The 27080-nt window shown below is 41.0% G+C and overlaps 1 protein-coding gene across 2 annotated transcripts in view; it reads left to right on the top strand.

Annotated features, from left to right (window-relative positions):
- The window catches only part of SKI (SKI proto-oncogene), a 152756-nt gene that overhangs the window by 111667 nt on the left and 14009 nt on the right, over nt 1-27080 (top strand). For both annotated transcript variants that reach the window (XM_075027169.1, XM_075027170.1), the window contains 2 exons: nt 25819-25944; nt 26427-26542. In XM_075027169.1, the coding sequence (XP_074883270.1) occupies nt 25819-25944; nt 26427-26542 (242 nt within the window). The remainder of the gene's footprint in view (nt 1-25818; nt 25945-26426; nt 26543-27080) is intronic.

Here is a 27080-nt window from a genome sequence, read left to right as displayed (position 1 = left end):
GGAAAAAAGGAGTGGGAATTACTCAGTGGTTAGGTTTAATTGTTCTGAATCCTTACAGTGTTTCATGAGAAAATGTACTGAGGAGATGTGCAGTACAGTGGGAAATGTGATGGAAAGGTATAATTTGACCACCTACCACTAGTAGCTGAAAAGTAATTCTAAGGGTTGCATGCCTATCAGGATTAATCACTATTTCATTATTGAAAATACCTTCTTTTTCACTCCTGCAATCCTTCATGATGGGCTCTAGGCATCAGAAGGTGTTTGCTTGAGGTAAATAGGAGTTACAGTCCAACTCTGTGCCTGTGAGATGTACAAGAGCACCTTTTGTTTGGTGCAATTTTGGAGTCTTTTGCTGTGGAAGTTGCCTTGGTAGAAGAATGGGGAAAAGGGCTGGAAGGGCAGGCCCCACCCATGGCAAACAGCATCACATCTCTAGACAGTTTATGGCCCCCCTGTCTAGTCATTTACCTCCAACTGAACTCTGGCGATGGACGTGGCCAAGTGTTTCATTTGGACAAGAAAAAAAGAGCATTATTGAAAGGGACTGACCTTTCCATCACCCTGTTCTGTAGTCATGGTGCTTTTATAGCATTTCTCTTGAACAACCCCTTCCCTTTTCTAAACCACAGTAATTCCCCTCCTCCTCTCAGTCCGTCCTCCCAGGAGATTTGGTGTTTTCTCTTTATTTTCACAGACACCTGCACTGTTGCACTCATCCCCTAAAATCCTGTGAGCTTCTGGCAGAAGCTAAAATAATCAGCTTTGGTCCATCAGCAAAGCTTGGAGACGCTGGGTTTCCCTCTTTTCTGAGTACACACACAGTGCCTTGCTGAGCAGGCTTAGGAGAGAGACCAAGACCAAATGAGCCTTGGAAATCGATTTCCTCTTTTGGTCTGAGAAGAGTAGCTGAGGGTATTTTGCATGGCACTTGCGCTACTGGAGCATTTGTTTTATAGCTACAGTGGCTTTTAGTTTATAGAGCAGGGAGTCTAGTACCTTTCCTCTGATCTAAAATCCATTTTGGTAGTGGGAAATAATCCTGTTGAGCTCAGCAATCTTTCTCAAAATTGACTGTTAACTGCGTTAAGGCACAAGGCTGTCAGCACTGATGTAATAATTCAGGCAGAGCAGATCCATTCTGGACACCTGTCTGTAGGTAAGTGATGAATGAGAAGGTGTGGCTATGGTAAAGGCGTTTATTATTCTAAGTGAAAAGTCGAAGCTGAAAATGAGATTACTTATTTTCCTTAAGCACATCATAAACGTATTTTTGTCAGTGCGGTGGTAAAAGTGAAAACTTCAATTTATTATATTTCTTTTTTATTTTCTTTACAAAAATTCCTAGCCAATCTAGAAGTTGGATAGCTTTTGTTTAAAATTACAGATTTACAAAATATTTGGAGAGGTGATGTGTTTCTACGAATTTGTATTGATATACACAAAGTATGCAAACCGTGCAAAGTAGCACACTAGCCATTTTCAGGGGAAACCGAGGTGCATTGGGCATAGTAATTGGCGTTAAAGAGTTTTGGTTGTTGCTGGAATCCAGGGATTATTCTGTATTCTGTGTGCAACAATTTTACCTGTCCTGCTTCAGTATATTTTGTGTAATCAGGACCTTTTGTGCATATTTGTTCTGACTGTTACGGTCACCTAAACTGTACCTCCCAGGTTTCACACGGACCCCACAGGAGTGCGTGCATAGTGCCAGGTGATCCTCTGTGTTGTTCTTATTATTGTACATGCAGCGTTTACAATAGTGGAAAATGCTGTGAGCACAACTTTTGGAGACCTAGTCTCCTAGATGCAACCCCTTTCTTGGTTGCGCTGATTCTTCCTACGTACCTAACACTAATGATGTCCATTCTGAGCAAGCAGGGTGGTGGGAGCTCAGGATTCAAACTCCCTGTAACTTTGCTATGACTGAGTGGTGCTAGCACTGTGGAATTTTCCTGTTGGAATCTCACATGAATTTAGGGTGGAATTGAAACTTCACAGTTCACACAAGATTCAAGTCAAGACACAGGCACAGAGAGGTGGATATTTAAATACTGAACAAATGTTTCTGCCTAAGAACCTGGCATACCTGTGGTAAAGTAAAAAGTGCAGTGAAACCATCATGCTTGTGCATTCCTTAAAGAAAGATTCATCTCTACATGCCTGAAGATTTAAAAAACTGGATCTTGCTCAAACTTCTGCTTAACGTTAGAATTCAGTAGTATACAGCTGATATTGCACCTTGGCTGGAGTACTTAGTTGACAGTTCTGTACAGTGCCTATCTGACCATTTGAAACATTTTTATTTAAAATCAACTATGATGCTGGAATCATAAGAAGGGGTTAATTTTGTTCAGTCACTCAGGTGAAACCTTGACTGGTAAGACAGCTATGTCCTTGCCCAGGTTGTGTGTCTGCTATCTTTATTTTGCACCTCTGCAAATTTTAATCTTTGTAGTAATCATACTTACTAGGCATGAGGCTTGAATATAAGCCAATAAAAAGAAGAAGACAAACTGCTGCTAGGTTATTCCACCAGCCATGTAGCTGATGAACCATGGGCTGTAAGCCAAATTTCCTTAGCCTCTAAAAGAACCGGGGTGAGTGGAGGGGATAGAAGATGGGTGGTGCTTGCGCTGTGCGGGAAAGAGCCAGACAGAAAAATTGATTGTTACTTTTATGTGATCTGACATAAGAGAAAGTGGAAGTAGAGGACAGAGAAAAACTGCAACCTCAGCACTACATTAGAAGCACTGTGACTTTACAGAATATATTGGTGTCCTGTTTTTCTCCTGGAGATGAATTTGTAGAATCCTTTCTAGGGAGAAAGAAAACAAGGGAGTCAGTTTAGTTAGTTAGTCAGTGTAGTTCTGTGGCACAGTGTCCTACTAGGACTGTATGTACAAAGGTGACATTAGTCAGACTGTTGATGATTCCTGTAGAATTGTAACCTCCTCTTAATAATGCTGTAAATAAACCCATCAGAATGGGTAACAGCTATAGCAGGTAAAATGATTCAGGCATGTGGTTGGAGTGGTAAAAACCTTCAAAACTTTGTAACTTGTGTATGATGGCTAAACCACTTTTACACAAGGATAACTTAGTTTATTCGTGGTCTGCATTTTGGGTGCAGTTTCAGGCATTTAAAGGTAAAAAATCTTTGCCAACAGGAAGGAGTTGCCTTTCATTATCTGATTACTCCCCCAAGGGCTTTCTGTTTATTGGGAGAAATGTACTTTGGTTCCTTTGCTGTTCTGAACCAGAAAATCATTTTTGTCCTACTGAAAAATGTAATCATTAAGAGACCCATTCATTAAAATAATTCTTTAGCCTCATTGTTTCATGTGGAGGAGAAAACACCATGAAAACAAATTTGACTTATGCATGAGGCATAAGAGTGTTGTCCTAGGTGTTGACAAATCTTGGTCAGTTGACATAAGTGAGCTGGGAGAAAAGATGCTTAAACATTGCCCCTTTAAACAGGGACCAGTCTTGTAGGGGGTTTCAACCTGATTTTCAAGGATATTTAGACGCTTATTTCTCTCTATGGAAGTCTCATCCATAAACCTGAATAAACTTAGGAAAGTTAATTCTCACTAATTCTAATCTAAGTCTGTCCTAACTGATAGATTATCTGGTATATTTTAAAGCTTCTACTTTAGGATGAACTGCAGTCTAAAAGTGCCTTTTTGTTGAATGCAAGGGAATCTAGACAACTATCTCAAATCTAGACAACTCCTTTGTAAACATCTAAAAGCAGATGATCTCACGTCTATGGTGAACCCGATCTTAAATAGCCGTATTCCGCATATAGGTACTCAGGTTAGAACTTGGCACATAAACTTGCTGTTTGAGAGCATAGTGAAAAGATCTGTCGTAATGAATCAGGCTACAGATATGTTTGTTACAGCATCTTATGGTGAGATGTGTCAGGAAAAGAAGCAAAAAAAGAGCAACTCCTGTGGAATGTCCAGTTTTGGAGAACATTATAGTAGGCTAACTTAAATCTTCTTTTTAATTAATCTGCATGCTCTTGTTCAGAATGATACACTGAGATGTTTGCAGTTGTTGGGAGTTTCCACAACTATGTCCTGCAATAGTTTTCTGCAACTATTTGGAAGTTGCAGAAAAAGGTTTGAAAACTGAATGCTTAACATGTAGAAGACAAAGCTCATGAGCTCCATCTTGAATTGTTTCCCAGCTGGAATTAATGGTGCTTAACCCTATTAAAGAATTAGGAAAATTAGATTCTTTGGGTTTTGTTTTCTATGAAAACATTAGTCTCGTTTCTGTAGTGCCTTTTATTTGAAAATCTCAAACTCCTTTAGAAATTCTGGTACTGTTTACACTAATGTAGTTTAATGAAACATATGTGTTATTTGATTTACCTAAAGCCATTCAAATAACATCAGTAGCAAAGCCAGGAATAAAATACAGTAATCCTGACCTTCAGGCCTTTGTAACTATTACTCTTGCCCTAAAGCAAATAAACAGATCATTCTCCAAACGTCAGAAGGGGGAGGAGGGGGGTGTGTTCTCTTCTTCTGTTTTAATATTTTTTCTGTGAAAACAAGAAACAGTTATTGGAAATATCCATGAGAAGGGCATGTGCCCTTCACAGTAGCTGGAATGAGATGAAAGTAGCAAGAACCAGTGAATTTTGCACAAAACCTGGGTCTGCAACCCTAGATTTAAAAAACAAGTGTGCCTGGTTTAATTCAGTGGATCTTAAAATGAGGCTATTGGCATTTATTTATTCAGTGTCCGTATTCACTCCTAGCAGTACTTGAAGACCACTTCATCACCCCTTGTTAGGAATTCAGGTTTTAGACTGATATGCAAACTAAAGAAATTGACTACAAAAAGAGTGAAGTTGAAGTTTCGGGGTTTTGGTGGGGGTTTTGTCCAGCTTTAATATTAATTGTAATGAAAAAGGGGAAGAAAGAACACATTAACATGAATGCTTTCCCACCCATCTGAAAACTACCCCAACTTGCATTCCACATGAGTCCTGTTACTTCTACAATGACTCTTGCTAACGGCACATGATTTTAGTATCTAATCCTATTAGTCATGACCCAAATCAGCTTTAAAATGGTTAAACGCATAGAAGAGGAGTAGGAGTAGCGTGTCAAGAATAGCTTGGAAGAAGATGTTATCCCACATACCAAGGAGTTGGTATCTCAAAGGTGTCACAGCGATGGAAGCGAGGAGAGGACTAAACTGCCAAGTAGGCTTACCAAATAAATATTGACTTCCAATGGAACACGCATTTCTCCATTAACTGAAAATATCCCTTGGTACTCCTGATGCAGAGCTTCCATGAAGCTCAGGAGAAGCTGTTTGTGTTCTACGTCTTTGAAAATAATACCCATTAAAACTGCCAGTGATTTCTCATGTTTAGAGAATAGGATCAGGAGCCAGAATCCAGCAGTCTTCATCCTTAGCTCTGGCATTCACTGGAGTGAATCACTTGGCCTGCTTTTGTTGTGCAGTGTGAAGATGGGAACAGGGCTCATGCATTTGATGGCACAGCTTGTTGGCTCTTCATACAGGTCCTGATTGAAGTTGCTGTAAAATTAGGCCTAATTTCTGAAATTAATTGTCACTAAAAAAGCATTTTTGGCCTTAATGTTTGGTTCAGTCTGTGTAGAGCTGTGGAAATGCTGCTCCACTTACATTTTTTTTTTTTATACTCTTGTTTCTCACCACTCTAAACATGCTATCGTGCTGTCTTTGGATGGATGAAAAGAACCACAGACCTACAAAGTAGCAAGTGGAAAACTGTAGGAAAGAATGTCAAGAGCACTGACAGGGTCTGAGGTAGCTGTGCTGGAGATTTACAGTGTATGTGTTGGAGTAAAGTGAGTGTCAGAAAACGCACCTTCAAGGATGTCTTGATGGTGCTAATGCATTCACATTAAGTGCAGCCCTTAATTCATTTGCATATCTTAGTTTCTGGGTACTTACCAATAGCTTTTCACCTTATCTAGAGGAAAGGTGACCCAGAAGGTAGCAAATTTTCAAGATATTTCAAAAGCGTACATTTGCCAGAGATAGATATTACTTCACTTCTGATTTTAAAGGGGAATGGAGGAGGGCTTAATGTTGCAGCTGTCCCTTTAAGGATTGTGGTTATAGCCTATGTTTTAATCGCTACTTTGATCTGATTAAATCCTCAGCCATCGAGAAATCAGCTTAGAGAAGCATGTCTCGTGTTGAACCTGAGAGCAACAGCAGTTCAGAAAACCAAGCCAAGCCAAATACCGTTAGGAAAAAATAAAAGCTTTAGCTCTCACAAATAGTATGGTGGTGTTGTAAATCACATAGCACTGCTTTACAACAGGGTATTTCAAGTCTACTGATGGTGGATATCCAAAATGAAAATCACCTAGCTATACTGTGGTTTCATCTCCTATGCAAACACATTAAACCTGTCCCAAACATAAAGTGAAACCTTCTGGATTTTGTTGGGTTTTTATTCTTGCGCCTTCTGCCTCTTAATATGGTGTCAGGAATCAGGTATGTGTAGGATGGCGAAAAGGGAGGAGTTACCATGCTTTGCCTGGGAGTTGGGGATCGGATGAAGTTTTAACCTTCTTTCAATCTTGTCTGCCTTCTTATTGCACTTTGAAGATGTTATTCAAATCCATATGTAGGTCTCTTTACCAAGATTATAACACAAGAAGTATCCCATTAAGCAATTCTGATGTCACCCAACAAAAATCCTTATTCTGTGGATCAATATTAAAGCTGTATGGAGAGAAAAAAAGAGGGGGAAACCCCACTTATTTAAAATGAAAAATGTTTTTTCTCTGATCTTAGATTTACCCTAATATTACTTGCAGCGTAGCTTTCAGCAGGCTCTCTGTTCATCCTTACTACTATAGGCAAGGAAGGTCTTACCACTAACTGCTAATCCTGAATTAAAGTTGCTACATTTTTTTACAGTTTCACCTGATCTTTTGAGTCAGCAGAACTACAACACTTTCATCCTAGAGTGAAAATTAAGACTTGGACTACACCACTTTCATCCTAGAGTGAAAATTAAGACTTGTTTCTTTCCAAACTCACATGAAGTAGGAGTCAGGATATGTATGTGAGTCTCGGTTATAAAAATTCTGCAAGAAAAGTCAGGCTTTTCTGCGTGTGTCTTTATCTGAAATTCTGAGGAAGCTGCGTTTTGCAGTTAAGTCCTTGTTTACACTCTCACTTTAGCTCTACTAAGCTAGAACAGTGAGACTATACCATTATGTAAGGATTGCCATTTCAAAGCTCTTCTGCAAATTAATCAGCTTCACACCATTCCAGGGTGACATAAGCATTAGTTTGATCGGGGTTAAGTGACTTGCCCAAGGTCATGCAAGTCTGCATTGTGAGAGGCAGGATAAGAATCATGTTTGACTATGGTGTCCGAAATCTTAACAAACCAATTTTTGGCCATTTTTGTTCACTAAACTTTGTGAACTGTTAACAAGCCCTGTTAGTCCTCAAGATGCTTCAAGCCCTGTTATACTGTATACAAACAGAACAAGTGTCTCCACTAATCTTTTCCCCTCTTTGTAAATTTCCTCAGTGGTGACTAGAGCAACAGCAGTATTCCTGCCTGCAGTTGAAGCAGTGATTTTGACAGGTTTGTTAGTTGTCATGTCCCTGCAGCATGGCATTAGCTTTGCCCTAGGAGAGAAACTCAACAGAGGGATCCGAGAAAACTGAATTTCAAGGGACCATCTCCGTTTTGAGCTGAATTATACTACCCCTTACTGAAGAACTTAAAGCCTCCAACTGCTTCCTTGGTCAACTGAGGGTAATTGGAAGAGGTGCATGCGAGTCAGATGCATAAATATGAGGGAGGTGGAGGTGTGTGGGGTTTTTTTGTTTTGTTTTGTTTTTTAATTATGAAGCTGCAGGGAAGAAAAGGCCTGTACAAAACCAAACCCAGATCTGCCTAGAATACAGCCAGCCAGCTATTCTGGGAAGGCAATAGCTAACAAAAGACATGAGAAAGGCAAGAAGACAGAGGGCCCCAACCTATTGTTGCCCCTCTTCATTCCAAATAATCATGACTTCCATGACCTCCTGGCTTGTTCCCTCCAATGAGGATTTTGGGACAGCTGCTACCCTGAACAGCTGAGCCAGGCATTATTTGCCTGGTTTCCCACAGTTCCTTCCTCCCACTTCAGCAGCAGCAGTTGAAATGATAAAATTCTCTCCCACAAAATTAATCTGTATTCTTTAATAAGGGTTTGGGATTCTATTTGGTATTTCAAATAACTTTTCCTTCCCTCCTCCTGAAATCTGCTGCTTTACCTCCATTCCCTGTTCTGTTTGCAGGATTTTGTTTCCGTACAATAATGGCTCAGCCTGTTTCTTGTGGAAGTTGACTAAACTTGGCCTTGTTGAGAACAGGATTGCAGGTTTCTCAGAGAGAGTTTAGCAGAGGTGGTGAATTTGCAGCATAGTTCGGTTCTTTTCCCTCTTAAGCAGAAGTCTCGCTATCGTCGTTAGGAGAACCTGCCCAAATTTCTTGGAAAATAATCCTCAAGCCACATGTATGGGAGAGCTTAGATGACTGCAAAGGATTTTTGCCTTAATGTGTTCAAGGCCCTTGAAGCTTTTGGCTGTTGCACCAGGTAAGTTTAGTTTTATATCTACCTAAAGGTGATAATTTTTGTTCCCATTGTTGGCTACAAGATTCTCCTTGAGATGAATTTTTGTTTTTCTCAGCCTCAGAAGTGTTTCTTTAGGTGAAATGTCAACTTCCCTCTGATTCATGCTTTCTAAGCTAAATTTACACCATAGACAGGAGGGTGCACTTATACCAGCAGGCTGGTTTGTTTTTTTTCCTTTGGGAGACAAAAATCTACCCTGTCTGGAGTCATCCCTCCACCAAACCCACCTTGTCCACTTTTGCTTGATTTCTGCACAATATATTACCTTCTCAGGCCTCCTTCTGCCAGGCTGGTGCCTTCCACAGAGAGATGAATGATTTTGAGCCAACCAGCCAGCTACACACCTTGTCCAGCTGGGATAGTGATCAGTGTAATATTTTGTTGCTTTATTTCCAGTGCAGGTCTTAGGCTTCAACTGACATAGGTATATTCCATTAAACCTTCAAGTTAACCTGGGGTTTTTTTATGTCTAATCTCAGAAAAATGGAACAGAGAGATCCTTAATATGAGATGGATAAAGATTCAGGGATTGGAACTGGTGACATATAGTCTCATGGTTAAGCAGGGAATAAATAAAAAGTATTAGTGGAACATCTCTTCACCCCCAATGCCACCTTTTAACAGTAGCATCCGAACCATGACTTTGTCTGTCCAGGCTCTCCATTTTATGTTGGGTTGCACAAGTGAATGGGTGGTCAGTTTAATTTCGGATTTTTCTTTCATATTTGAGTTGTGCATTTCTTTCTTTTGGTGTTTCAGTGCAAAAAGACACTTCAGTGTATGGTGGCTGGCAAATATGTGAAGTCCTTATGCCAGTTTATTCTCACAGTTTTGTGATTCTTTTATACATCCTTTAACCCAAGTAAAGCTGTGTCAGTGTAAGATAGGTTAAATTAGCCTTGTGGGGAACTTCAAAGATCAAAGCAAACCATAGGACTACTCATCTTCCAGTACTGGAGGACTGCATTGTTGTTTGATTCTTCGTATCTGATGTGACCGATTGTGCTGGCATGATGAGTGACACTGGAATAGATTGTTTGCTTGGATTTTCATTATTAGTGTGTTACCTGCTGCATTTAAGTCAGATTTATGAAGGTTACACAGCAAGTAGTCTTTTATGGACTTGTTCCCTTTGGGGGGGGGGGTGTGGGGCTGTTCGTGGCAAAATTGTAGAGAGAGAAGAAAGAAAATTGTCTTCCAGAGCAACAGAAGAGAAGGAATTTCTCTTTGCAAAAAGCAAAATGGTTTTAGTCCTTTTTGGAAGATGTCAGGCCATTGTTCGACACAGTCATCTTCCTGGTCTTCATCCTTGTCTCTCTGTAGTAACAATAAATGTGTATACAGCAAGTGCAGGCATCTAAGTGAATGCCTTAGTCTGGTATATGTGGTGCACATACCTATTGAATTGTCCAGAAATACACAGTAGTACTGCAAAGACCAACAGCATAGGACCTCGTGCCCAGATTTGTCCTCTTGAAAATGACCGGTAGTTTTCTTTATCCTTCCTTCCTTTCAGAAGCAAGGGAGCATGTGTCTGAATGCAGATATTTGACATTTCTCATGCCACCCCACAGATTTAAGCCCTTCATCTATGTTATCACAATTTCCTCTACAGGACTCAGCCTGTGGTTATTAAGTTCCCTTCTGTGCGTGATCCACCCTCACTTCAGCTTGTCATTAGACAGAGATTTCCTGTCCCTGTTCTAGATGGATACACACCATCTCTTTCCCTGATTTTGGGGTTTGATTTTTTTTTAATTTGTTGAATGCTGGATGTATGAAAACAGCATTGAAATGCAGACCCTGTGAAACTATTTGTGTTACTGAGCAGTTATGTTCCCTTTGCACAGGTCTGATCTGCCTCCTTCTGCTCATACTGATGTTACGGTGTTTGCTTTCATGGAGTGAGGGCCTGAATTCAGACTGTTCCTTGATCCAAGACTTCTGGGTCAGGCATTTATTGCTAATTTCTACCACAACTTTGGCAAAAATACAGCACTTTTCTACTCTGCACGGAATATGGAAGGCCACAAACCTATGCTTATGTAAGGTTTTGCTTGCTTCGTTTTGGCTAGGCTGCTCGTGATGGTTTTTAACCTACATTACTTCTTGAAGTCTTGTGTGTTTCAGTCACTGCATTATAGGCTTCATTAGAAAAGTTCAATTCACAGCTGGTTTTGAGGCTTCAAAGTTTCAGACAAAAGAAGAAAATAAAATATGAGACTTTGAAGCCATCACGATACCAGGGCTGAATTTCAATTCAGTGTTGATTCCCATGATGGATTTGTTGCAGTGTCGGTGTTGTGATAGTGTGATTCCATGAGAAGAAAGGAAGGCAGACTTAGACTATTACCTTGGAAATCTTCCTTACTTTGCAGTTTGTAAGTCAGTTGTGTTGACAATAATAAGAAAAAAAATCCATCCCATGGTTTAAGAGAAGAAAAATGGGGGAAGGGAAGTTGGTGTTAATAGCTCCAAACTCCCTCTCAACTCCTTTCTTTGTATTTCTGATCTCAGGCTGCAGTCCAGACTCCATGGTGGTTTGTAATTAAACCCAAATTTTGAAGGTTCTGTGGAGTTCTCGTTGCCTACCAGGTCAAAGTGAATGTGGTTTCTATCACAGAATATTTCAGTTCAGTTACCCCTTGAGGAAGTATGGGAACAGACAGTCCATTCATATTGAACAGATGACCGAGGCTTAGAAAAAATCTTTTTGTCTATTAAGCTTATGGCTAAGATATTATGAAAACGGCTTAATAATGTGCCCTAACATTTATACCGCACTATTTTCTTACTTTAATTTTCCAGGCAATTAAAAATAATTGAAAGTTACTGCCAAACCCCCTGAAGATATACTTTTTCTTTCAAATAAGCTTATTTTCATACTTGTGAGGTCACCAGATATTTATTTGACCATCTTTATAGGGGTCAGGCACATTACACACACAGAATGGGGATGTGGAATAGAACTCGCTTTGTAACAAGAAGGTGAGAAGTAAGAGCAAAAAAACAGTACGTGTCATGCCCGGTGGGTGTTCGTATTTATTATTTGGGCACGACAAACATAACTCATTATACATATACCAATGGAGGCCTAAATTCTGCAATTCACTTAAGTACTAAAAGCTAAATCTGCATTCAAAGCCTATTAATTTTGAATAGATGTAAACAAAAGTTTGAATGCCTTGTCAGATATGAAGGATGAATTGGGGCCAGCAAATACCTCAACTGAGCAAGGTCCAGTCTTGTGTGGCAGTTTGCTCCAGTGGGCCCTTTTGGGGTGCTGTTCACGTCCTAACAACCCTAGGAGTCCCTGTGGCAATGAGAAGAAATGCAGCGGGGAGACAAAGCAGGAATTATATTGGTAGATATAGACTGTATATAGTCAAACCTCTCTAATCTTCTCTCCTATTAATAGAGTTGTAGCAGACACAACCCATGTGGCTGGGCAGTCACGCTGCACTGTAATATTGCTTAGCCAGTTCTCCCCCTAAAGGCTTAAAATCTATCACGTTATACAAGAACTGAAAGCCTTCTTGTAGTGTCCCAGATTTCCCCCTCCTGTCCATCACATTCCCCTTCCATTTTTCCCTTCAAATTATCTTTTGCTGCCTCATTTTATGTTATACAAAGTAGTTTTTTTGAAATGATGTTGTGCATCTCTCTTTATACCTATTCACATACATTCTGTGGGCATTTCTTCTTAGATCTCTTATCTGTAGTCAAAAGGTGAGTTTATGTTGGAGAAAAAAAGAAAAAATGGGTGGGGTTTTTGTCAAAATGTTATGTATTGAATGAGACAATTTGCTAAAGGCTGCTGCTTTAGTATTGGTGTTCATGTCAATCGTCCCAGTGTAGGGGGTAATTTTGCTCAGTAATTTTAATTTTTTTGTAACTGTTGCAAATGTTTCTCTTTTCTCAATGTTACTAGCCCTTTTGAAGGACAAAAGTCCTTTTCGAAGTGTATCATTCCTGCATGGTAAATGTCCTAGCTAAAATTAGTTCTATTTAGACAAGTCACTCACAGGTTCTTCCAAAGCAAACCCTTTCTGACAGAGGAGGACTGATTTGCTGCATGGGTTTGCCGGAAAGAGTATACTTAAAGCGCCCTCTCCTCCCCTCCATTCCTCCTCCTCTCTCCCTCCCCTCTTAAACCACCTCCACCCCCACTCTTAACTCAGCATCTGGTGGAAAGAGCATGTGATGCTTATTTCTAAAGGCAGCAAAATAAGCTTTGAAAGTCTAAGACTGTAATTGGTTGTCTGCCTTTATCCTTAGAGCTCTGGGGAGGTTTCAGAAGTAATAACTGTTACTTAAAGTAGATGAGCTTCTTGTGGCTTTCTTAGAATTGTAGAGCACGTTAGTTGTCGGGTGTTTAAGGAAGCATCTGCCTGTCTGTAGCTTTCAAAACATTTTGTAAGCAAAGAATTTGGGTTTTTCCTGTCTTCTATATATGGGTGGTGAGAAGTTACTCCTCAAAAAGTGTGTTCTTACAGAAATGGCCTGCCTTGACTGAAAAGATAGGAGGGAAAAATAAGTTCCTTTTAATGATATTAAATTTGCTCAGTACCTTACTTAAAGCTATTGGCACCTAAAATATCCTTAACTATATGGTTACTACTCTTCTCCTTCAGTCAAAAATGTAGTAATCTTTTGATAAAAAGACTCGAGGTGGTAGTTTCCGTTAGAACAGGATGCATAACTGAGGCCTTACACCATTTCGTTTCACTAGGACTAGGGGTTTTCCATTGCACTGTCCTTTAACCTTAACAGGATTTGTAACTATTAATCCGCGATCAATGTATTGACAGTATACTTTCACCGATATGTATTTAAAGCAGTCTTGGGTTTAAAAACTGCACTGTCCATTGGTTAGAACAGAAAATTCAGACTCACTGGTGATGCATCTCATGTCACTCAGTCAGTGACTTTTTGAATATATTTGAGCTAATTGCTATTGTTTCCCTATACCTCGTTGTACTTGGGCTTCAGAGCAAAAAGCCTGGCTCCCAGTCCTGTCATGAGATATGTAGACAGTATCTTCTAGAATAGCCTCAAGCTTTCCTGTAGTCATTTCAAGTAAATTAAATACAAGTGAAAAAGATATGTACGGCAGCCCTAGGACGGTGCCGCCTTTCTGCAGCCTTGAGGATCCCAATTGTTTAATAGAGTTTTCATTCTAGTGTATTGTTGATTACCAAAATGACACTACAACCAAACTAGATCTACTGATAAACTGCATTTTCATTAAGTAGAACGGTGGGGATGCAGAGCAGGTTTTCAGAAAGAGCCCTATAAATAAATTCAGGTAAGTATAGATCACGGTGCAGACGAGTGGGGGTTCTATTTGCTATGCAAGTTAGGTGTTGAGAGGAGGAGTGGGGCAAGGACTGAAGGCCTTTTTTTTTTTTTCCAACTGAATTGTGAGAGATTGTTAAATATACACTGCTTATTGACTTTGCTATTTTATGTGCTATTTTCTTTTCCTCCCATAGTTACTCCAGTTTATAACTAAACACAGACCTTTGAGCTTTGTCTTAAAAAATGCACAGCCAATTAAATATACAAAATTATTCAAGAAACCATAGATCTGGTAACTATCCATAAAGTTGATCCAATGTGATCTTGATTGTATTTTTGCCTGATGTGCACTGCTGTAAGAGTGGTAGGGTTTTGGCTTAACATCAAGGTGCCTAATGAAGTTTTGGCACAGAAGGCTATAGATGGGAGACAGTTGCCCTGACAGCTCACCATTGCGATTGTTAACTGCACTGGAGATGTTGTGGCTTCAGACATGCACAGTTCTTGGGCTTGTCTGGGAGAAGCCAATGTGCTGTGAAGACACCAGATTCTAGCAGGATGGGACTTAGTAACTGCAGTGGTAAAATAATGTGTCACCCTAATAGTCATGAAATCTGTGAGTATGGCTTGTGCTTGGGAAAGAGGCTAAAGTAAGAGAGAGAAAGTCAGATGAACCCAAGAGGAAGACGTTCTGAAGAGCAAAAAGGTCTCTTAACAAATGCCTGTCCTTGTAATAAAAAAAAAAAAAGAGGTAGGGTGCTGGTAGCTTTTTAGTTGCATCACCATGTTGAATCAGGGGCAGATTCTGTGCCCTAGGGAGCTCTCCAGGCACAAGAGGAGTTGGGGAAGAACCCAAATCAGGGCAGTCTAGAGTTTGGCAGCTGTCTGCCCAGGTACTGCAGGAGAGTTTAACAAAACAGCACCAAAAGCCCATCTGCATTCCATCAATTTAGAGCCCGCTCTCCCCTTTCCTGGCTTCACGAACTGTCTGGTTGCTGAAGTTCATTATGCATTAGTTGGTACTTGGAGAAGAATACCATGCCTGGTAGAGAGCTGGTATTAGTGGAAATCACAAGAGGAGTACTTGTCCTTTTATGTAACATTTGAAACTAAAACGAGATTCTTGGCTGGCAGAGTGGAGATGTCTCCACAGTACAGGAACTGATGCCTTGGAGAGAGTTTGAAGCTGGAACTTTAGTGCAGTTACAGCAAGAGAGCCTGGTTTCATTTCAAAGAAAATGTGAGGAGAAAATTTTGTCCGCAAATGGCCTTTTAATTACCAGAACTGTGACCCCACAAACAATTCGGCAAAGTTTGGGCAAAGCAGATCTGTTCCTAGAGGAAATTTTTATTTTTTCCTTGCTGAATCTGATGGCATAACTTCCTCAGCTTCAGTTACAAGAGGAGCTGAGCCCTTAGTTCCTTCCAACTGCCAAACCTGCTTTCTGTTTTCCTGGCACACCCATGCATGTGTGTGTGCAGGCGCATATGCCTGCTTCATTTGTTTTCCTCAGTCAGTCCTGCTCTCCTTCCCTTCATATTGACAGGGCATCAGAGAGTTCCCAGGCAACTGTTGCCAATAAAAACGACCAGAGGAAAAGGGGCCATTCTTTCTTCTTAGCCCCTCTGACCTGGTTTATACTAGTCTCGATCATGGCTCTACTCAACCAATGGGAAGTGTGAGTTGAATTTTTTTTGTTTTGTTTTGTTTTAAACCACAGGGCAGGGAATTCTTTTCAAGCTGTAACTTTTCGTTTCCACTGGAAGGGCAAAACAGACTCTTAGCCAATGGAAAAGAGACACCCAGTTGCATCAGCCAAGAGCCAAAACGCGAGTACGTCGTGTAACAAATAATCAGCTGTCTTTTCAGATGTTTCTTTAAAAGAAAAATAAAAAGATCAGGGGGTACTTTATTTGAGGGATTTAACACTGAGATAGCTGACAGCCACGTTCATACATGGCTTTTACTTTGTTTCTGGCTTATTTCAGTTTTCCCATCTGTGCAGTGGGTATCATACTACAATGGTTTTGTGCTTCTTATGCTTGCCCATAGCAGAGGGATTTCAACTAGAAGAATCAGAGAAGCAGAATCACTTTGAATGGGAAATACCGATTTTGTTGAGCAACTACTGAAGATTCATAGAATTTTGAGACCATAAGAATGGCTATTAAAAAGTCAGTGTTTGCAGAAGATTTGGAGAGTTTTAAGGACTTATAGGATCAGATCTATATCAAAGAGTAGTTTTATATGATAGATGTACGAGCAGAACAGTGAAATAAAAGAGTAATTGTTGAGATCAGGATTTAAACAGCTAGTTGAACTGGCTGAGGATTTTTTCTCAATGCAAGTTTGCAGGTAGCACTAGCTGCATCTTCACGCTAACCAAACTTCACTAATACTGAACTGAGGAAAAAGTTAGCAAGTTGCAATAGAGTCTCCAGTAGCCCAGAAGAATCCTAGAAGGCTTGCCAGTCTTTGGGAAATAGAAAAGTGGTGAGATTATTTGCATTTCCTCCCTCCATTTCAAAAGCAAGTTTCTGGATCTGGGCTTTACCCGGGAGGTTGTTGCTGGTTTTGCTATACCACAGCTTACTAGAAATGCCTTACTGTTTGCTCCTTAGGATAAGTGCAGTCATCAGATGTGATCTGGCCTCATTTTTATACTAAAAGAATAAAGGGAAAGTAATGTTGAGACAGGAGAGAAAACTTTTTTTCTTTCTTTTATGCTAGCCAAGAAGCTTTGAAAATGTATGATGACTTATGCCAGGGGCTATGTAGAGTGTTCTAGAAAAATAATTTAAATTTGCCTTTACAAAATGAATTCATCAAAGGGTACTCTGTAGGAATTTGCTTTAAACTGAGATAGTGTCGGAAATAAAATAGTCCAGTCCCTTTTCACCACTTCTGTTGTAAATTTTGGATGTGATGCCATAGAAATTAAAGATTGTTGCACAGGTGTGAGAAAAACTCAGTTCCCAATTTTTTAAGATGAATTTCCTATACTACCATATGACTAAGACATTACTGCTTTACACAGCATTCTTTTAGACTAGCTGGGGGGGTTGTGTTTCCGTTGCTATCAGTGAAGTAAAATGAAGCCTTTGCCCAACCAGAAGATCCCGTCTCAGGAAGAGACAAAGTGAGTCCTTGTAGGCTCATCGATAGGAAGGGAGAGCAGGTTAGTTCCCGTGAGGTTTTTTTTCACAGCTCCTTTTCATGCCTGTGTATAACAGGCGCTCTCCAAAGCACTCTCAACTGTGGTTTGTGAAGATTCCCCACAGGTCAGACTTGGGGGACACACTGGCAGCCAGCATGTGTGCTGTGAAGGCAAGAATAGAAAGCAAATACTTCCCGTAATCACACGTCCCAAAATGACAGGGTAAAATGAGTACTTATGCTTCCACCAGAGCAGTGAAAAATGGGAAGATGGAAAGTCTGGACTCCTGCCCAATGAAACCAAAATTGTAAAAAAGAAAAATAAAACAAATGCTACATACACTCCTTAGAACTGACACTGCAATGTGGTAGTTTTTTTCTCTTTTAAATATATACAGTAGACAAGCAGTAAATCTTCTTACAGCTCCATAGAACAGCATTATTTTTAGCTTTTTTTTATTATCAAGACAACCCTTCATAGCTTTCAATCTGTAGCTGAATATATTTATTTTTTTAATCCACGTGATAGTGCAGTCCTTATAAAGACCTCTAATACCTTATTAATCATTTCTGGACCGCGTCACAAAGAGGCTTTAGGAAGCAAGTGTTCTATCTATCAGTTGACATGCTTGTGAAGGCTTAAAGGATGCAGATAAAGGGCCCTTTTCCCCACATTGAAGATACCTCTCATTTGGCATCTTTTAGTTTTGATCTTAACTAGAAACCTGAAAGAAGTCTTAAGACAACCAGAGAAGCACAGAGAGCACTCTGATCTCATGTGGTTCAGCCTGTTCTTAGGTAGACTCAGGCCTGCGGTTCATAAAAGCACCGTGTGGAGAATTCTAAGTTCAGTTCCCAAGTTCAGGAATTGTCATCTTGGTAACCTCCAGAAGTAGCTTTGAATACTTGTCACTGGTAAAGGTACCTTTCTTCTGCAATGCCGTTTTACAAGGCTGTGCAACGTAACACCATCATGGTGCCAGCAGGAGCCTGAACCAGTCTTAGGGCTCTGAAGAAAAGAATTACATGGATACTACTAGAGGAAGAGTTATCACATAGTGCCGTGACTTCATTGTGCTTAAAATAAGACTTTGCATCCTTTTCTTCCAAGTAAAGGTAGAAGATAAACCTCGTAGCACCCTTTAAAAATGGGTAAGTAATATTACCTGTTTTATATCTACAGGTCACCCGAGTTTTAAGTAACTTGTCCGTGGTCACCCACGTGAACAAGTAAAGCCATTTAGAATTGGACCTAAAAGTTCTGTCTTTCAGTTCCCACTTGTATTACTCAATGCGCTCTTAATGGAGTAGGAACAGAACTCATATACTCTGATTTCTCAGCAACGGTCTATGCAGTTATTTTCTGGAGACTTTCCTGGGGCTCTTCAGGCGTTACTAGTAGCATGAAATGCAGAGATCGGGGTAGTTGCTTAGATCTGCTTTTCATCCCTGAGCAAGAATAGCCATCAATTCCTGTACAAAGATGCTTTCAGAGCTTCTCATACTTGGTTTATTTTATTGAATAGTTGTGCGGGTAATGAGAGTAGTAATCTGTACAATTTTTTGTTCCCTTGCTGTGCTTCGACTCCCAACATTTCACTTTTTGTAGTGCCTTTCCTGCAAGGAGATGTTAATAAAGTATTTAAAGCTTTGTCCCAGTAATGGTTAACAGTTAAGTTGCCAAGTCAAATAAGAAGCACTAGCAGCATTCTCATATGCTTCACTTGCAGATGCCATAAATGAATGCAGTGCAGTTGCCTGGAAAGGTAGTTTCAATCCATCTTTTTCACTGTGTATCGGGGTTTTTTTGCTATCGGATAAGTTTATTCTCAAGAGCGAGCTAGTGTTGGTGAAATAAGCTTGGCAAAACCTGGAGAATAAATAGAGCATCTCAGTAGTGTGACTCCTCCTGGCTTTTAATGTGCTTTTGCTCTGGTAGAGCTTTGGAACTTTTGAAAATGCCATCCATCCAGCCTAAATTCTGACATAGAGGAACACCTCAGAAAGGTGAGAAAGAGTGTTGACTGAACTCCTACGTGGTCCTTGACTTCCCTGAGTATGTTAAAATGATGCTGAGCTTTCCCAATAAGATGTGTACCTGTCCAGTTCATTCCTTGTAACCCAGCAAGGACCTAACAGATGGGTCTGTATAAAGTAGCTAAGAAAAACAAGCCTGTTTGCTGGCTGGCATGAATTTGCTAGGGATAGCTCTTCACTGCTCTGGAAAACTTTTGGTATCCGTAAATTGAAAGAGGTGAAAATTTTCAGGCACTTTTGTAACATTATTACTGTTATATCTGTAGTGTCAGAGGGTTTTATTCTTGACACGTCTTTTGAAGTAGAACGGAATTAGTGTTAGTTTCCGAGGGGAGGGTAGTGGAAATCATGCTTAGGATCTTATAAATCAATCGGTAGCTAAACTTGGAGTCACAAGCCCTTTTCTGTTTGTGTGTTCCACCCCTGTGTCCTCTACAAAATCATCTTTCCTATCCAGTTTACCTAAGGAGGAAAGTTTTATTGAGAATAGATGGTAGGCTAGTCTTTCAGAATTTCCATGGCCTGTGGTGCAGATGTGTTCATTGCCAGTAGGGTCTCACACCTTTACCACTCTCTGTAGGACAGCTGCTGTTTTTGGTGTTTGCCTAAATTCCAGATTCCCTTGGAGTAAATGAGTAAATGTGAGCTGAGGTGGTCAGATGATAGTTTTTAACGGGAAAAACACCTTAGGTAACAACCAGATAATTTTTAATCAAAGGCTCACTAAGTTAGTGGGAAGACCCTGCTCACCCAGTGGACCCTTGGTGAACCCCCGGTACAGACCAGTGGTGCCTGTGGTGCTGTACTCCTGCAGCAGCTTCAGCACTGAACGCCAGCGTGAGCAGTTGATGCTAGTGGTAAAATGTGCTCACTATCGGCTTTTTGCTCTTTCAGTGTATTTTTATCTTCTGATGTCTGACACATTTTGAACCCAAGTAGTCTCTCTCTCTCTGGGGTTTCTCCATGCTTACATCAGACCGGCGTCTGGTCTTGTGGTTTGTGCCCCTAATGAGAAAGCTGCTTAATTTTCACACCCAGACGGAGTATCAGATGAGACAGGAAGCCCCACCCTTTCTCATGGTATAACCGAACTCAGCTCTTTGCATGAACTAGCAGCAGAAGCAATAGCTTGAACAAGACGATAGTTTGCTATCTATAGATTTACGGCCCTTTGTTTTTTTTTCTTCTGCCTATTCTGGTTATACATGGTTTTCTAGCTGCCGAGTTTTCAATGGAGACGATTCTGGTTTACACCCGAGTTAGGAGTATGAAATTGAATTCTTCAGCCTCCCAGTATTTTCCCAAATAATTTTTTCAAGAAACTGAAATACAGATTTCTGTGTATTGGGATAGCTCGATAGCTTTTGGGGGCATTAAATCTTTCATTTCTAAAGATGCCATATAGGATGCAGCGATGTCTGCTGGTATGGTACCCGCGTTTCCAATCCATCTTTAAAAGGGGTGGACTGGGCGAAGGGACAGATTCCCCAGCCTCATCAGAGTATCTGCACAGAGCATGCTCTGTCCCTTTAACTGTCTCGCTTCTACGCAGAGATGAATCGGTCGCCCCATGCAGTGTGGGTCACTGCACCTGCTCCCAGCCTGTCAGATGTTCTCAAAGCTGCAATAATAGCCACTACAACACCAGGCTGGCGCTGCATCACTGAATTTGAAGAGCAGAGAAGCCTGGAGTTTTTATTCTTTCACTCGTATCCTTCACCACACATGTGGAAATGCATTCACACCTAGCCTGGGAAAGGTTACGAACACACATAATCATATGCCATTACCCCTTTTTAAGAGAGAGCTGTGTTTTCAATTAGGTTTTGGAATTTGATGCCAAACTTAGACCCAGTTATGGGGAGCTTTTATCGGCAGAGGATAGATCAGAATTTTGGAGCGTGGGTTGCTTTTCTGAAGATCCATTTCTAAGCTAAAAGTTCCACAGACAAGGAGGCCTCTTAAATATTTTCAGCTCCTTTCACCTAATGTTTTCCACTCTTAACAAGGCAAAAGAAGCCTATTTTTCACTACCGCATGCATGGCTACACAGTTTACATTGCTATTACGTTACATTTAGCTGAGCAACATAGCAAGATCTGGGTTGACAAAGAGCACGATGAAGTTTGAAGGATTTTTAACAGGGTCCTTGGTGTCTTGTGAACATGGGGTTGCACTGAGTTTTAGCCCTGTTCAGTAGCGCTGGCTGTTTTTTTACACAAGACGGAAGCACACGCAATACATGCCTTTACGTAGGCCTAGACTGTCAATTGTGTAAGACCAGTTGCAGTTCCATTGACCTTACCATTTTGCAGGGTTTGGCCTGTACTAGTGTTCTGTCCTTCCAAAGGGGAGTGCTGTCCTGTTTGTAGTGGTCTTAGCTTATCCCCTAGTGGATAGCTGCTCACATCACAGAGTGTCGTGACGATACAGGAGTCATTGTTTGGTGCAGTGGAGCAAAGAATGACGAGAGAGCAAAAGTCATCTACTCAGCCCAGTGTCCTGGTGTTGGAAATAAGGTAGGGAAAAGAAAGTGAATTGCTTCAGGAAACATCTTTTGGTAGATCCTCGGGCACCAAGTATCATATCTGTGAGCACTCCCAAATCTTAAAATTTAAGAATTTTTTCTGGGTGCATTTTCAATTCTATGTTGCAATGAAAAGTAACGTTGATGTATCGTGCTGATCTGGTACTGCTTGGTCTGCTGGTTCTGTTCATGGTACAGAGCACTGGGGAAGGCTTGTCTTTTTGAGAAGGAGAGGGTCAAAAATTCTTTGTACTGGTCTCATGGTTTGTTACTGTAATACTTAATTGAAGTAGAAAATTTGATCTGACATGTCAAATGTGGCCCTGGTTGGCTAGAGGCCAAATTGGGCCGCGTAATTTCAGTTTGCCTTAAAATGGCTGACATTAAAGTTCACATGCCCAACTTTCCCTTTGGAATGTACTTTTGAAATCTTTTTTTTTGGTAGTTCTATATATCTTTCTGTATCGGTTTTTCCTCAAAAATTAATTGCTTCAGAAAACAACAGTCCAAAAGCTTAAGTAAATGGTTCACGTAGCATTTCTGGGCCCACTTTGTATCATGAAGTTTCTTACATCTGTGGATTGGAGAAAATGTTTATTAACAAATCGCTTTGCCTAGCGCAAAGCCTATTTGACAACAAATTATTAAGTTGCCTGCAATGGAAGAAAAACTGAATAGGAAATAAGGAAATATTTATTTCAGTCTTCTAGGGTTTGGGTTCAAGTTTTTCGTAAGTTGTTCATGAAGATGGCAAAAAAGTTACATCAGATTTTCAGTATTTCTTTTGCAACTTTGTATGTTTCATTATTTGGCAAAGAGAGAAAATGAAATAAAATCATCCATATTTGAGCCAATACCAAGGTTTGCTGGCTGCTGTGGCTGGGATGGAAGTGTCAGAGTGGGGTATGTTGTTGCCTGGAATCTGTCCTAGAGTGGGATGTAATTGGTGAGTCATATGAAGCGACGATTTTGTGTTCAGTATCTAGTCTTGTTCCACATCTAAGTATCTACCTATAGTTGTGAGCAAATTTGCTTCTGCCTCTTTCAGCATCAGAAGGCTGCACAAAACAAGGGAAGTGCAGTACAGTCCATTACTGACCTGCTTTGGATATTTATAGATGGAATTTTTGATGAGTTCATGACACCGCCACAGTATTTCTGTGGAGGGGTACGAAAGTGTTTTCAGTGGGATGTCCAAGCAGATAGAAATACACAAGAGCAAAAGTTTAATCAAATGACTACAGGTTGTAGTCAGAAACCTTGTGTTTCATGAGTTTCAGAGATGAACCTCCGTTTCTTGACTAATAGCAATGTGTAGTGCCTCAGTATTTCATAGACCAGGTGGGAAACTACTAGAACTATTACATTTTTCCGTTGTTAAAATGGAACCTGAAGGCATGGTGGGTTTTTTAAAGCATGTACCGAGAGGCAATTGCTGCCTCAACCAGCAGATGATCTGCATAAACAAAATGGGATAGCGGATGGAAAGAAAACTGGTGGAGGTGATCACAGCAGTTCAAGAATTACGTTGGCAGCAGTCCTTTTTTTTTTTGAGTCCAGCTGAAGTGCTTTACCACATTAGACAGCACTAGCTTGTTAGGAATACTGAAGAGTCCTGTGACGGGAGGTGACTTGAAGTTAGAAAAATCTGCATGCCCCACTTAGCACCTGCTTTTGTCTCCCCTTTTTTTCACTCCATTTCCATCTGTCTGTGGGGACGGCAACCTGGTTTTCCTCCATGCACACACCTTGTTTACTGCTGTTTTTTTCTAGCAGATCAATACTGGCTCCTGGCAACAAAAGGTTAAGCATCATTTCCCAGGTCCACTGAAATGTGTGCTCAGAGCCCTCCTGATCATTGGTGTCAGCCTTGATTTAAAGGGGAAAGAAGGAGGACAGTGGAGAAAGCTGGAGATGAGACACGATTTCTTTAAAAATGCAAATGAGCTTGTTCTATTGAAATATCTGTCCTCCAACCTTTCTAAAACCTGACACTTGCTCTCCTTTTCCCGAAGCTGATTGTTTTTACGCGTGACCCGTGGTACTGATCCCACTCTGGCTGTGTGAGGAGTGCGGCGGAGGGGGAACCGGGCCCAGGATGGCCATCTCCACGCCTGCCTGAACAGAATGTTCTGCAGACAGCAGAGCGCGGATGGTCAGGGGGAGGAACGGGTTTCCATGCTGAGTCTTGCCACCTGTTGCCTTTTTCATTCCAAGCCCCCCTTCCTCCCCACCCTCCACCCCAAGTTCCCCTCCCCACACAGCTCACCATCCCCAGTGGATAGGGTTGGGATCAGTAGTCACTTGCCAAATACCTTTCTAATGCTGTCACTAATTCTGCACAGACAGCATCTCTGAAAGCAAAAACAAGTCTTTTCCAATGCATTGTCCTGCGTTTTCTACAAAAAGTGTTTAGAAATGCCTTTTCTTAGTTGAGTTAGATGGGAGGGACCACGCCATCGCCACTACAAGAGCCAGCCCTAGGGAAGCCTGAAGCTGCGCCCAAAGAATCCTCTGCAAATCCATTGAAGCTGGCATTTGGCACTGGCACGGGCTAATTTTGTACTTGGGGTTACACATATACACACCCATGTCATTCCTCTTCATCTGCTACATATGGAAGGCTGCCCCAAGCTCCAGAGTGCCAAGGAATGTTTTACTAAAACCTCCAGACTTGGTTTGATTACGTTACTATGCGCACTGGGCTGTAGAAGTGGTAAGAGTGGTGCGTGCTGCCAGATGAACTGGCATTAGCTAGATAGTCATCGGCTTGAGCCATAGTTCCACACTACTGCCCTGCTTCCATGAAAGTAGTAGACTGTTCATGGACATGAGGTCATAATTTCCTCCTAATTAAGGTGTGCAAAAGGGATGGCATTGCTCTAGTTACATAGCTGTTGGGTTTGCCTGGAAGTCAGTTGGGAGTCTGGAGGAGTGCATTTTAACAGTACTGCTTTCAGTGCCTCGTGGACTCCTCAGGTGAAGTCATTTAGATCACAATTTTCAGGAGTGAATAATCATTTGGAGAAGCGGTCTCTAAGTTGCCAATTTAAGATGCCTTGAAGGGGACAGATTTTCACAACACCAGACACTGGCAAGTAAGAGCCTTTCTTTCGTTGGCAAATAGACCTGGTTTTGAAGCATTTCAGGCTCTCAAAATGTTGCCGTGCCTGTGTTTTACAGACACACCTGTATAAATACTTGTTTGCCGACAAAAATCACAGCGAGGTGTAAGGATGAAAAAATTTAATGCAAATATGAGCGATTACTAGTTATTGCAGCATAGTTCTGCCATGTTACTTAGAACCAGGTTGAATGGGAATATGGAAAGGTAGAGAGTTTGGAATTGCAAAAAAAAAAAAAAAAAAAAAGAAAGAAAAAGGAATAGAAACTGAGGTGGTATGTTTCTCTTATTATTTCTAGTCATGATGCAGCATAAGGTCCAGAACCTTCTCCCTCCCTGCTGATAGATGTGTTTGTACTGGCAAGTCTTCAAGCTGGTATCCCCAGTGCACCAGTTAAACCAGTAGTTACCAATTTTTTTGCAAGCCACGCTGGGACTATAGGAATTTTATTCCTTCACAGTGTTGAAGGAAAGGGGTTTTGCTTGCCAAAGGGCTTTCTTATGCTTGAGGATGATTTATGGGCCAAGCTGAGCCACTTGTGGAAAAGGCAAAGCAGCTCTTGGCAGCACCCCCAGAATCCACTGCAGCTGTGGGGTAGTGAAGTCATCGGCATAACAACCACTGCAAACAGAATAACAAAGTCTGTTCTGTTCTCGTTTAAAATAATCTTTCCAGTTCAGCAACCACATTAAACCTTACCTTTCTGCATACAAAAATAATAAAAGGCCGATGGTTCTCTGCAACATGGTGTGAATGTCTCACTTATATTACTGCCTATACTCCTGCACCATCTACGCTTTGTCGGAGTATTTTAAATGAAGGAATGAAGCCCCATTATGTCATAGTTTGTGTCTGTCCCTTGTTTCCACTCCTTTGTTTGTCCTTAGGTTTAAAAAGGCAGGAAAAAACCTTAGTCTGTCTTTCTTTTAAACACAAAATTTTGCTGATTGCAAAATGAGTAATTCTGTCTTTGATTTTTCCTGCCTGTCTTTGTTTCAGGTCTCTTCAGATCCTCCTGCTTCCAAAAAGCCCAAAATAGATGACTCTGCTTCCCAATCTCCAGCTTCTACTGAGAAGGAAAAACAGTCCAGTTGGTTACGGTCCTTATCCAGTTCATCTAACAAGGTGACTGCTGAATTTTTTGTAATCAAGAGAGAGATCAAATTAGCATGTAGCATCACTCTGCTGAAACCAGAAGAGAAAATGAGATAAAGAACTTGACCAGGTTTTCTAAATTAGTAACATTTCTACCCTTTTCCTAGTAAACATTGAGCTATACAGTCCTCCCAGTTTCCTTGCCATCTTCCAGTGTTCACTGACTTTGATTGTGACAACGAAGTAAGCAATTCCTTCATGCCTTTCAGGTACAAGAATCCTGCAAAACTCAGGAGCCTTTTGTGGCCTCTGTAAACTACATATAACTTATTGGCAAAGAAAAAATGTGAGGTTTTACATTAGTATAGTTCACCTCTTCCAGTGGAATCTACTAAGTAAGTAGGTCCTGACCAGTGGGGGAGTAGTTTTAGAGGTAACAGAAAGTGTACTGAAAAGCATTGCTAGCACTCCATTGCTCGTATTCACTTATTTTCCTTTCCCCTCCTTCCCAGAGTATTGGCTGTGTCCATCCCCGTCAGCGTCTCTCCGCTTTCCGGCCCTGGTCCCCTGCTGTATCAGCAAATGAGAAAGAGCTCTCAACCCATCTTCCCGCATTGATCCGAGACAGGTAAGGAGACGTGAACTGAAGGGAGAATGGGGTTAGCAGCCGCGGAGATCTGTTTGACAGCAAGTTGCTTTATGTTTGTTCCCTTGCACTGTTAACTGGTGGCTTTGTAATTCAGTCAGTCAGTCAGGCCACTAGTATCAGATTAAAAAGCATTTGCAGCTGCAGTGTTTTAATTTGCAGAAGGGAAACAAAAAAAAGTATTGATATTTTGTGCATTCATTAAACAGGTTTTCTTAGGTGAAACATGCCATAAAAGTCTGAAATGAAGGCTGCCTCTATGAACTTATGATCATTTTGGGCTACAGTCATCAGAAGTTCTCGGGCTTCACTGTTTAAAGGACGACTGAGTTACTCTCTTGGGGGCAGGTGGTGAGGGACCAGCCAGCTATTTCCAGGCAACTGCCAATTGGTGACTGCAGCAGCTCTGTAACACTGGCCGGTCAGCATGTTGCCAACACAGCTGCATGCTGCCTCCTCTATTGACGATACCAAAGGAAGATAAAGGACTGAACGGACAGCACAGGCTACCCCATTCCCT

The sequence above is a fragment of the Buteo buteo genome, chromosome 5, assembly GCF_964188355.1.
Source record: "Buteo buteo chromosome 5, bButBut1.hap1.1, whole genome shotgun sequence".
Classification (NCBI taxonomy): domain Eukaryota; kingdom Metazoa; phylum Chordata; class Aves; order Accipitriformes; family Accipitridae; genus Buteo; species Buteo buteo.
Note: the sequence above shows the minus strand (reverse complement) of the source record. Positions and strands in the feature narration are given on the sequence as shown.